This window comes from Photinus pyralis, unplaced genomic scaffold, assembly GCF_008802855.1.
Source record: "Photinus pyralis isolate 1611_PpyrPB1 unplaced genomic scaffold, Ppyr1.3 Ppyr1.4_LG7, whole genome shotgun sequence".
Taxonomy (NCBI): domain Eukaryota; kingdom Metazoa; phylum Arthropoda; class Insecta; order Coleoptera; family Lampyridae; genus Photinus; species Photinus pyralis.
Genome location: NW_022170738.1, coordinates 38,657,211 through 38,670,412, shown reverse-complemented (window position 1 = coordinate 38,670,412; position 13,202 = coordinate 38,657,211). Strand labels below are relative to the sequence as shown.

The window sequence follows — 13,202 nt, the reverse complement described above, 5'->3', positions numbered from 1 at the left end:
AACTGATTTATCGTCCAATATTTTAACATTTTTGATTTGTCTGGCACACCCTGGGTGGTAGACAGCATCACATATAACACATTTAAGAAAAACTTGTGGTGATTTATTACACCTTTTACATAATTTATTAACCGCGTGATTGGAGGCGTCCGTATATCAAATACAACTGACTACTTAAATTTTCTCAAAGCACCAGTCACATTAACATAACAACACTGAACTTTTTATTGTTCAAAACCAAAACGTGTTAGCAATATCACAAATTTTCTTAATAACCGATTTTTATATGTGACTTTTTATATGACAAAGACTGACTTCAAATTTTTGTAAATATAACAACACAATTCTTTCAAATATGTCTTTCTTCAACAAAGAATTCCATTCATTTATGATTTCTCCAAAATTACGACTGCTCCATCAAACATTGTTTTCGTTTACTTTTGGGTTAGGATATCGAGAAGAGATTTAGTAAGAGATGATATTCAAATTGTCAGTGTAAATAAGCCTTCAGCTTCAACGCATTTCGTTATAGCTTCTTCGTTAATGCGACTTGACTCCCAATATTAGTTGTATTATTTTACATGTGAATAGACTGTAAAGCCATAATCCTTATTGAAAAGCATTCCCGTCCCGGGGGTATCGATTCACAGAAATCAAATTCTTGTCACATTCACGTCTCCTTATGGAAAATATGCTACACCCTTTAAGTCATACATGTTATTTGTTCGAATTTCTGTAAACGTCCAAGTTTTTCTCACCTTGGAAGTCGATTTTTCTGTACGTACATTTAGGTTACCTATAATTTATTTTCATATAATATTGTATTCGATCGACCTTCAAGTGCGGGCAATTTACTGTAATGTGTAGAATAATATTAGGTTTTCTAAATTGCATCATATATTATTAACGAAGGAAATAAATAATTCCTTATCCACAAAACTAGGCCGTAAAAGCAATTGCTGAAGGGTAATTTTTTAAAAAGCTTTCTCCCTGAAATTGCGTCCCCATATTTACTACCTATACGTAAATCATGCTTTTTCGTGCATGTTTTTAATTAACTCTCAAGATTCGGATTTGTATACGTTTGCAAATGATTTTAAGAAAGGCGCTCATTAATTAGTCTTCCTTTGTCCTATTATAGGTACACAATTACGTTTTGGATACCTCGACAATGGCAAAACTCTAATTGTTTGGATGTTATCTTTTATCTTCACGAAGTACGAAAAGTATTTTTAGGTAGTTAATTACCGGAAAATTAATTAAAATTACTTGCGGGAACGAAGGAACCCTGAGCCTTTTACGAAACTCAAGAAAAAAGCAAAAAAAAACATGTCGCGTAGTGGATGTTTTATTTTAGTAACAGAAACTAATCCACTGCAGTTGAAGCTTACGACCAATTGGATACTTTTGTAGAAGAGCTTAGCTCTCTACACGTAGCAGGCGTTCCAAAATACGTACATTGATAAATATAAGAGGAAAAGGATCATTTATTTTTTATAAGAGATAATCTTAACGAGGGGAGTTATGACAAATCTGCAATGTTTTATGAAGTACGCGTACACTGAGAAACATGCAAGTTGTAACAGTGGAGCTTCCCCCTCATTCGTACGGGATGTTTGCCGAAAATCAGGGATTGATAGCATTGTAATGTAGCCACTATCCTATACTAATATCAACAACGGACATTAATATCCGAAGATATTTATGTACATAATGTACACGGAATAAGTCAAACAAGCAAGACGCGATACACGTCGGGAAATTGTGATTTATAGACAAACAATACCGACTGAAGCTTAACTAAAGCATATACTCCTAACATAATAGGAATAGGGTATGTTATTCCACGTTCAAGGAGTTTACAAACCTTACGACTGCCATGATTATTATGTTTTCCAGTCTGAGCTTTTCCTTAGATCATTTAAATTATGACAATAACTAAGTACACAAACACAAATCTTCTTAATTATAAAAAAACAAATAAATCTTCAATTGCACCAAATTCTTACAGATTTATTCTTACAATTCCAATTTTACTTATCTCTATAAAATTCTAAACAATAAATCCACGTTTAGAGCTACCGTTACTATAAACATTTATATAAATTAGTTGCTAGTTTTTCTTCTTTTTTTATAAGTCGACGCAAAAACGCATGACAAATTAAATAAGCATTGGCGGAATAATGATTCGGTAGCGCTATTCGATTAAACCGCAAAAGCAAAATGATCGATTATTATTTAATTACGGGACGGTAGCCCAAGTAAATTTATAGAAAAATTACGGTACAAGCAAAAATATCCTCCATAAACAACGGCTTCACCTTTTATAAAATTGAGTCATGCCATGGAGTACTTATTAGTCCTATTCGGATAAGAACGTCCAAAAATTACAGCTTCTTTAATTAATTGTGCGGCCTGCTGACATCGTAAAAATCTGTAATTGGTTTTCAAATTTAAATTAATTAAGTGCGCTTCTTTTGATACCCCACACGACTATGTGGAATGACGTTTGCTGCAACACATTTATTTAGCTTCTAGTAATTTCACTTACTTAATTGACCGGTTTGAAATATCTAAAATCGATAGTCTAACTGAATACCTATTGTTAATTGCAAATTTTCAAGTCCGCATAAAGGTCTCTTATCAACCATTGAAAGATTAAACTATGGGAACCGTTTTACGAAAATGGGCGTTAAAAAGAAGAACGGTTCGCGCCTACGTTATTTTGTCCCCATTGATCTTCGTCCTTTGGTCTAAAATTGATGCGGGAAAGCGAAATACCATTGAAGAGTTAAAGGCGGCCATCATCGCCGTGGAGGAGATTTATGCGCCCTAGTCATTGATTTAGATCAAATCAAATGTAAACAAACGGATGAAGGTCTCCCTCCGAAACCGTGGCGAATCTTTTGAATGATATTGTGTTCTACACCTAATTGTCATCGACCAAATAAACATAAAGAAAATCAAACAGTTCCAAATCGGACGAGAACTAGCTTTTTTATTCAAATGATGTAGACACTACTTTTTTGACACCCTTTCCTCCAAATTTTACGTAGATTAAAAAAACTTTATTGGATTATATGCAATAATGAACTTTAGCTCGTGGAATATTTACCCTGTATTTGCTGTATCTGGATTACTTGTGCAATTTAATGTGAAAGTTAATATTTACAGATTTGAAAGTAAAATGTAAAAAAACCTCTTTTTTGTAGCAGAAATTGAATTTGCTTTTGAATAATGTGTTACCCACCTAACCCTATTTTGTTAACCCTCCATTTTATTAGTGAAAATTCGCTTGCGCTATTTTGGAAACGAAAAAAGTACAAAAAAGTGCTCAATTTACTTTACTGTGAACTATTTTCGATCAAAGTCAAATGCTCGACTGCGGTACAGGGTCCCTGGTTCGAATCCGGGTTCGGGCATGGATATTTGTAAATGTATAGTGGGTTGGGTTGGTAGAGCAGCCTCGGCTGAAACCCCGCCCACTTAAAAATAAAGGCCAAATAAATAAATAAATAAATAAAAAGTCCGTGTTTACAAATATTGCCTTATGTTTTATGCATTCATCCCTAATCCCCTTCAATAATGCTTGTCATGGGGCCATGTTTCGTTTTTGGGCAAATAACCATCACCCCACACAAATCCCAAAGGTGTAATATTTGGGGTTCATGCGCTTCTCGCCGTAAAAAAATCTGAAATATTCCGTTAACTTGGGAAACAAAAAATAGGCGATAAGAATAGGGGTCCGTGGAGATAAATGGACAATTTAGCTCAAGCCGATAGAGCTGACCGTCCATAAGACTTCACTCAAGACAACTGCCTTTTTTTTAAGTTTTCTTCTATATGCAGGTTCTATTTTGATTTCTCTGCTGTTCTCTATCCATTGACTTTCTTTTCATATCAACGTATCCTATTCCCTGTTTTAGATCGTCTACCATCTTCACTCGCCTTCTTCCTCTTTTCCTTGTACCCTTCGCGACGCCTTCGATCATGCCTTGCAGTAAACTATCCAATTTTCGCACATGAATAGAATAGAATAGAATAGATCTTTATTGTGTGGAACGTGTCTGTGCACTTACACTCGTCAACAATTAATAAAAAAAATATATAATATTATAAAAACATGCCAATTTGAATTACAGATATATAAAAATATAAATATATATATAAAACATTACGTTATTCAGACAAAAAAATCACAAAAATATAAACAAATTTGTTAAATATATTTGCACCCACGGACGAATTCATCAATAGAATAAAAGGCATTTTCGATGAGATAATTTTTGATTTTTTTCTTGAAAGGCGCAAGTGACAAACAAGTAAGATGAGTTGGAAGACAGTTGTATAATGACTGTGACATATATAGAATACCATGTTGTGTTGTGGACAGACGACAGTATTTAACTCGAATCATATCCTTTTTCCTCGTATCAAAATGATGTATTTCCGATTGCTTCGGAAAGCATGCAATATTAGTTTTAGCAAAACACAAAGCTTCTAAAATATAGAGAGAACGAAAAGTCAATATTTTATAAGCAATAAAAGCACTACGACAGTCTTCTCTAGACTTGAGGCCTGTTACTACACGCACTGCTTTACGTTGCAATCGGAATACATCTTTCCAGTGAGAACTATTTCCCCAGGCTATGATCGCATAGGTAAGAGTACTTTGTATTAAAGAATAGTATGCCGCTTATTTTAGAACTTTTAAAGAAACACTGTTGCACAAATGTCTTAATAGATATATGGTTTTGTTAAGTTTATTGGCAACATTATCGCAATGGCTTTCAAAATTTAGACGAGTATCTACTATACAACCTAAAAAGGAGAACTGGTTAGGGGAAACTTCGTCGTTTAGGTTCCTTAGAGAAAACGGCATTACCACAGTTTTGGATTCGTTTAGTTTCAATTTATTGTCAATGGACCATTTGGATATAATTTCAATGCTTTTATTAATATTGAAAATTACATTATTATAATTTGTGTCAGATGACGTTAAAGTAGCATCATCCGCATAAAGGATACAATTGATTTCTTTAGGCAGCGACATGGGTAAGTCATTGACATAAATTAGAAACAGTAACGGGCCCAGGGTGGATCCTTGTGGGACACCGTGTTTAATATGCATTTTTCTAGATATAATACCGTCAAACGACACATGTTGGTATCTATCCATAAGAAAAGAAGCGATTAGGCCAGAACTAGATTTACCAAAATTGTACACCGATAATTTGCGAATCAGGATATCGTGGGACACACAGTCAAACGCCTTAGATAAGTCAACAAAAGCCGCAACTGAGTGACCTCCTTTTTCAAAACAATCCAGGGTATCGTTTACAAACGCAGCAATTGCGTTGGATGTACCTCTGTTTTTTCTAAAGCCAAACTGCTGTGCGTAAAGAAAAGAATGGTCCTCAAGGAAAGTAACCATCTGTTTGTAGAGTATTTTCTCTATTATTTTGCTAAAAACGGGTAAAATGGAGATTGGACGATAACTGTTAACGTCGTTGGCATCGTTCATTTTCTTAGGGATGGGAGTGACCAAGGCAATTTTTAAGCAGCTTGGGAAAATTCCTGTTCTAATTACAATATTAATTAATTTCGTTAATGGCTGAACAAAGAGATTAATATTACACTTAATTAATTTTGTTGTAAGGCCAAATATATCTTTCGAGCTGCTGCTCTTCATGGTTTTAATTGCATCCCGCACTTGGATTTCCGAAATACATTTGAATTCGAAACTTGGAGTGTTACAAGTGTTCACTTTGCAATAGCGTATGGGGTCAAAGTTACTGCAAGGAAGAACTGTTAGTAGATCATTAATGACGTTAGTAAAGTAAACGTTAAAGTCGTTTGCAGTTAATGTAGTGGTTACTTTTTTGTTGCTGTTCCTATGCGAGTTGACTATGGTCCACATCGACTTAATAGGATTACCTGAGTTCGCTATTACATTATCGTTCCATTTAATTTTTGCATGACCAAGCCGCATTCTTTTCCTGCTCAAAATTCTTTCTGGTACTTATTCCTGTCAGGCCATTTTATTCCAAGCAGTCTTCTCCACATCGCCACTCTTTTCTGATTTTTTTCATAATTGTCCACGTTTCACTCCATGCAAAACACTTCGGAATTCCTTTCCTGAGATTTATATCCCACATGCTGCACAGTATTCTACTTTTCCTGACACATGCTTCTTTTGCCATTCCAATGCGCGTCTTTACTCCTTTCCAGCTTCTCCAATCATCTGTTACAGTAGTTCCCGGATATTGAAAGCATTCTATTTATTTCAGGATATCATCTTTCACATACCCTTGCATTTCTTCTGCATCTCCAATTCTCATTACCTTAGTCTGTTTCTGATTCATAACTAAACAATATTCCTTTTCCCCCATCTTTAAGTTGTTTAATTAATACTTTTAGATCATCTGTATTTTCTGTAAACAAGGGAGTGCCATTAGCAAACCGAATGGATACAAAATTTCTTCCTCCAATATTTACGCCTTTATCACCTTTCCGACACTTTGAAGCCATGTGAACACACCTACTTCACTCCCTTGGCAAGTTAGTCTGTTTCCGCGGACTCTCAATGCGCTGTATCCTTCAGATCTACCCCTTTTTCTTTTACAATGTCCATCAATTTTTCCCATAGAACACAATCAAATGCCTTTACCAGATCAACGAAACAGAAACCTAGATTCTTTCCTTTTTCCATATCTTCCACCTATTGTTCTGACACATCCATCTCTTGGTCCCATCCCTTTTCTAAATCCGAATTGCTCTTCTGCCACACTTTCTTCCATTATGCTCTCGAACCTTCAATATTTTCGCTGCATGTCTACGGGCTGATTGTTCTATGTTCAGCAGACAATTCAAAAGTTCAAAAAGAACAGGCTATTTAATCAGGTTTGTCCATAAGGAACAACTTACATTTGCTTCTTAACTCTTAGGCGCCACCTACTGCAGACCTACGATAATTTGACGTGCTAACCTTTTTGTGCCAGTATACAACTCGCCAAGTGCAATTATTCAATCATCTGGGGGGACTTGCTTTGATTTTAGCAAGATCTGAGATGTTCCTTCCCATGTACCTTTTTCCTAGTAGTAAACCACCCAGTACTGTAATTGCCTATTTAAACATTTTCACTACCCCGTGTGGAGTAATAAAAACCACTGTAATCACATCCAGTCCAAGCTATATGATACGGGGGATCGTTAGAAAGGATTCATTAAAAATTGCGTTGTTAGCATAATAAATTCTATACCGAAGAGAAGAAACAATAGTAGGTGCTTATTCAGAATGTGCACGTTACATCCTCATTCGAAAAACATAAATTCAATTTCAGGATCCAATGTATGGAGCTCGATATATGAAGGTGTAAGATTCGTTTTTTTGTAACAGCATTACAGTGACAACCTTATCATCCCATCGCGCTCATTTATTTGCTTTATATACTCGCACGTATACGGCACTATAACCTGGTAACGTAGACGCCGTATTGACATTATCATTAACTTATTTATACCAAACTTGTATTGATAGGACGGTATTTCATACAACGACATGGCATATTGACGACATGTCAATATACACTACATTATCTCCTATTTCTCCAATGGGAATTTATGTTCGCAATAATGAATTTTTCATTTTTCTATATAGACATTAAAGCTTTCACCACATAAACCGCAGCGAGAGACGCGACCCGTCATCGATTATTTAAATCGGCATGTATATCTCGTCGGATCTTTTAATTGTTAACTCCAATTAAACTGCGATCTTTTAGTGAAGAATTACACGCGCCGTTGCTTGATGTAAATTTCATTACCTTTCTTAGAACTTCCTCGCAACAAATTGAATTTAAAGTCTTCTCGAGATGATTTCTACTTAAGGCAAGGGCAGGTTGGGTCCCTTAATCCATGACCCTCCGATTTGATTAATATAAATTCCATAGGAACATTTTTAATATGAAGGTAATATCTCCGGAAATTTTCATTGTCTCGGAACACAGTAGACGTATTAAAAAGAGGGCAATTATGTACATCATATTCGAGCGAATTCTTTTATTCTTCAGCGCAGGTAATTGCGTGGGTAGCACTGAAGAATGAAAATTAATATATTGCAATGTAAAAGAAAAGGAGCAAGCTGCGATATCTATGAAATCTGTGTGTAGAACGTACGTGACTTCATACTTCTCCCTTATCGTACGGCAGTCCTAACCAACAAGCTACTTTTGTATTCTGCTAAGCCTAAAGGTGGGTTTTCACGTTCATGCAATTTGTACAGATTGACTCCTTTGTGCAAGTAAATTATTGTTGCATGAAAACTAAAATCTCTCACTTGCACAAGCCAAAAAGTGTGGCATTTATGCTTTGCGGACTAACAGAATGTGCAAAAAATTTTAACAGATTTCCGCTGCTCTTGGTTTCCTCGCCGTATGACAGATGAAGAGAGAGAAGTAGCAGAATTATCAACTAACTTTTGTTATTGGGTTACGCCGTTTTGGCACTGTAACGGGCTTATTTACATGTATAAGACTTGAAGACCTCACATGCATAAATTAAAATTGAAACTCTACGGCAGCGGCAAAAAATTTAACATTAATTTTAATTCACCCACGGCTAGCTCAGTCATAAAAATGTTTTTATACCTCCTAGGTACCTCGCGGAACATTTTTGATGAAATCTCCATTGTCGAAACGTTATGATAAGACTGGTAAATAAAATCGACTTTGTTATAACGTTTTTTATTTTATATTTTATTTTATTTTTTTCTAAATATTTTATAAATATAAAATAAACGTTATAACAATGTCGATTTTATTTACCTACATCGCGGAAGTTTGGCCTATCTGCTCTTAAAATCTGAAATTCAAAGTGTAATGCTCTAGTTTTATTGAACCCTAATAATACGCATATGACTTGATTGAATATATTATGTAAAGTAAAATCTATCAAATTTCATTTTTCTTTACCACCCCCTAGATATAAAATATTAACTGGATTCATAAAAAGAAATACAAGAAAATACTTTGCAATCCTTATCTAGTGATCACGCCCATGCTAAATTTGATCCTTATCTTAATATTTTAATCTTTACCACATAATGAATTACTGGTGAACCTTATTTTCAAGTGAGCCAGGTTTCAGCCAAGGTTGCTTACCCATCTTAACCCACCAACCATTATACATTTATAAATATATATAAACCTCAATGACGTAGCAGCTCTTAGGGCACCTTCTGATACGTTCTTATCCGACTCGAAGGACCAAAATGTTACATAATTGAATAAAACACTTATCAGAAAATTACCTATAATTATGTCGGGTGGACTGTAACATCTAAAACTTTTCTCATAATAATAATGTAACAATTAAATACTTGCAAATAATAACCGTGGAGGCTAGTAAAGTCGAAAACAATGGTCTAGTCATTAACAACCAACATTTTGGGCAAGTTTACTTCAAAATTACCGGTACTTATACAACCTCGAATAGAAGCTATGTCACTCAATTTCATCGGATATTAAATCCTTAAATCTTTCACAATTTAAAAAGTCGTGTTAACGTCCTCGGCCATAAAGTCTGAAACAAAACAATTTTTATTGTTAGGTATTTGAGGGACCGTTGAAAGGGGATTATATTATATTCGGAAAAATTGCATAACCCCTTCTGAAGTTGGGGCATTGATGTAGGAATACAAAAGCTTGATTTAAATGTTTATAGTTACCTCAAACATTTGCATGTATCCATAGAAACGTTGTTTACTCTTTACTCGGTCGTAGATTAGTTTGGTAGCCATTAGGCATTGATTTAAGAACAATTTGTGTTCAAAGCTAATTATTAATTGTGCTAGTATCAGGTAAGAGAATACAATATTAGTTATAACAATTCTAATCAGATTGCAAACAACGATTGCCGAACAAAATAAATAAACGTTAAATCTTGATACAACTACAAATCTTTATAAACTGCTGCTTGTGTGCAGAGCTTTTAAGGGTATATATAGACATAGAATGCTTTATAGTAGGTCATTACATTAGCTTTGCTGGTGGCCCATGACAAATGAGCTACCTATCTTAATACATCAACTTTTTTCTCGCCATAGTCATAGTAATGCACTATAAAATATGAAAGCTTTAGGTACTAATTTACACTCATTTCTCGTACCGATCCATTGGGAAGACCATGTCCAATTCCTGCTTAGAGCCACACAAGTGATCCTAACATATAAACACATTTTGATCTCTATTGCTGAATAGACAATTCGCGCCATTTTTGACTATCGGCTTTCTCACCGGCGTGTGAAAATCAAAATTTGCCTCCTCATAGCCGCTTCTATCCCTCCTGAGAATATTGTTAACGCACGCGTGGAAGTCGTTACTCTGTCGATACAAAATAATAAAGATCATTATTGACGTGCAGTATAGAAAAATCGAAGATATCATCTCGACAACTCTATAAAACCTGTTGGCGCCGGCCATTATGAAGAGATTGACAAATCCAATGAACCAGCTTATGGTGAAGGCAGTCGAGATGTTTAACATGAGCTTTGGATAGGAAACGCGTCGCCTTCTGCACCTTTTAACGCAGTTACAAATTTGGAGAGTGATAACAAACAGCAGTAGCGTGCAGTACGCAATGAGGATCATGATGGCTTGGATCAGATATGATAGGTAATTGTGGATGCAGTACACGACACCCACGCACAAAACGCCGAGCACGCACACCCAGAAGACGAGGAGGTAGTGTACGGTGTACTTCCGAAACTTTTTCGACGCACTCTCAAAGAAGGCCGCAATGCACCAATCCGTTGACAAGAATATCGCGAAGAAAAGCGTTGCCATCGCCGCGCTATTGCCTACTTCGTACAGGCTGCACACGAAGACTCCGGGAAGCGAAATATTGTCTAAGATCGCAATCAGGCGGTAGTTGCTCGGTGTTGTTAGAAGACAGGAGAGATCGGCGATGGCCCAATTCGCCAGAATTATGTTGGGTACAGTGCGCATTCTTCTGAAGTGGAAGGTCGTGTAGATGATACCTACGTTGGCCAGGATTGCCACGAAGCAAAGCATTGTAAATAGCATGTCTTGTACGAAGTAGTGCGCCGATGAGGTCGCGTCAAATGTTAAATTGCTGAAATTTCCAAATTCTTCAGCCTCCATATTGGCAGCCTAAAAATGATCCAATTAATTTCAGACTACATCTAAATTTAGAACAGGAACTTTGATTTCAAAGGGCGCTCAAATATTCATTTCTACTTACGTATAAATATCAAAAGACGCACAAGGTGGAGATGTCGCGAGACAATAACAAAATCTGTGGGAGTTACCTACTTCGTGTTTTGCACAATGTTTATGAAAGGGTCTATTACGTTCAATTTATATAATACATCCTGACGCGTGGTTACTTAATTAAACGTGACGCTATTGTTTGGCCATTGTCTTGGAGTTCTTAGCATTAACCCAGACGCGCCGCCGTCGCATTCCCCTTGTTACGGAATTACCTTTTTTCGATAAAAGTAAATTTCTTGTAGAATGACGAATAGCTGTTAATAAAAAAAGTTCACTTCTCAACAAAAAACGACTTTTTGCATACGCGATCATTTATGACGAGGGAAACTGCCGTATTTACGTGTCATTATAAATTTTTTGATTGGATTTGTGCTCGTTATAAATTGAATCGGCAAAGGTAAAACGAATTTCATCCTTAAATCGCCATAACGTTTCCCACGTGAAACACAAATACGTCTATACCTTATATACGCTATGTACATGAGAAAATCGCCCATAGACAATCTCAAGGTTTTTAAAATACACAGTAAGGTGACAGTTCTGCCTACTGCAACATTTTAAGATTTCGAGATAGAACTTCATTTACAAGAACAATTGCACTTTTAAAATGTCAGAATAGTTAGCTTAGACAGTTGACTGGAACATAACGTTTTAAGTTCAAGCATAAATTATGCGCGCTAATCCGAATTTAATTAAATGATAGACTAAAATAAATGCACAGTGACAGTTTGCGCTTGTAAGCCAAAGAGATATTATGTAAAGGTACTTAGAAACTTCGTCCATAAGAGATTTTAATAGCTTTCAAAGGGTTTGCGTTTGAATGACCTTCAAGAATTATCTATAAAGGTTCAAGATTCTTTAAGGATTGCTATTAAGGACTACTGCGGTTTTTAAGAGCTTCCAAATGCCCTAAACAGCTCACAGAGGTCCTTAAGTGCGTATAGTAACATTTAACTTAAAGTTACCTTTGAGTGATTTATTTCTGTTACAGTAATAATAAATAATCCGAGAAAGACGATCCGTAAAAATTCTTTTATGTGCGTATACTCAACTATAAACCCAAGGAAGTTTTGTTTTTTTAAAGAATAGTGCGCATGTTATCGCGATTGAAATTTTGCATATTAAATAGTTGATGAACAAAAGCGCTTGAACTTTTTTGAGTACATAATCGTATTAGTGTTAAAAAATGTTAATCAAAGGTAGAAAAATAAGGTGTTGCTCAAGAAACCAATTTCTCCTTTCTCTGTTAAGAAAAACAATTTATTGACTATTATAAAACTCCGGTTAATACGCGCTACACTGTTAAAGAAATTTTGATTTTCTTGTGAATTAAGCAACCAAGATCATTATACGAAGAATATGATCTTGATATCAAACTTCCTGGTGACACATACGTTTATTAGATATTTATGTATATACATATTGTAAGAATAGGTATATACTATGTATTTATGATCTCATTCCATTTACATCTGAAACAAAATTGCATTTCGAACGGCGCTTATTACTTTATATTGCTTTATTCCCTTTTAGTAAAATATCAACTTGGGTTATAATAAGGAAACAATGCATTACAAAAATACACATACGTTCGTATACGCTGCAGGTCACATTCGTACCTAAATTTAAATCCTACCTTCTTTTAAACTTCCGTACAAGGAATCCCCGTTTTATTACCTATACGAGTATATGCCAAAGAAAAGCTTTCTCGTATAAAGAAGTTGTGTAGGCGAACTACCGTCCCAAAAAATCTGTACCCAATCCAGTTAAGGCCAAATCAATGACCACGTTTGAGCCGCATGAGCGTAGTTCAATCAGGTTTCTGCAAATCCGGTTGACATATGGGGCATAAACGTTGTAGAGTTAAAATTCGATCGAATACAACACTTCAACTGAATCCGATAAACTTAG

General features: G+C 35.5%; 1 protein-coding gene across 2 annotated transcripts; it reads right to left on the bottom strand.

Annotated features, from left to right (window-relative positions):
- Positions 1–9,875: 9,875 nt before the first annotated feature.
- LOC116175310 lies at positions 9,876–11,584 on the bottom strand. Of its 2 annotated transcripts, none has more exons than XM_031493386.1 (2): positions 11,263–11,584; positions 9,876–11,171 (listed from the first exon to the last, which is right to left on the bottom strand). In XM_031493386.1, the coding sequence occupies exon 2, from the start codon at positions 11,160–11,162 to the stop codon at positions 10,221–10,223; it is 942 nt and encodes a 313-aa protein (XP_031349246.1). In that variant the 5' UTR covers positions 11,163–11,171; positions 11,263–11,584; the 3' UTR covers positions 9,876–10,220. The 2 variants fall into 2 exon arrangements, with proteins under 2 accessions (XP_031349246.1, XP_031349247.1); XM_031493387.1 differs by lacking the exon at positions 11,263–11,584 and adding an exon at positions 11,223–11,250.
- Positions 11,585–13,202: the final 1,618 nt, after the last annotated feature.

Bases quoted from the DNA above. Each gene is read 5' to 3' on its own strand.
- LOC116175310 (XM_031493386.1), bottom strand. From the start codon at position 11,162: ATGGAGGCTGAAGAATTTGGAAATTTCAGCAATTTAACATTTGACGCG.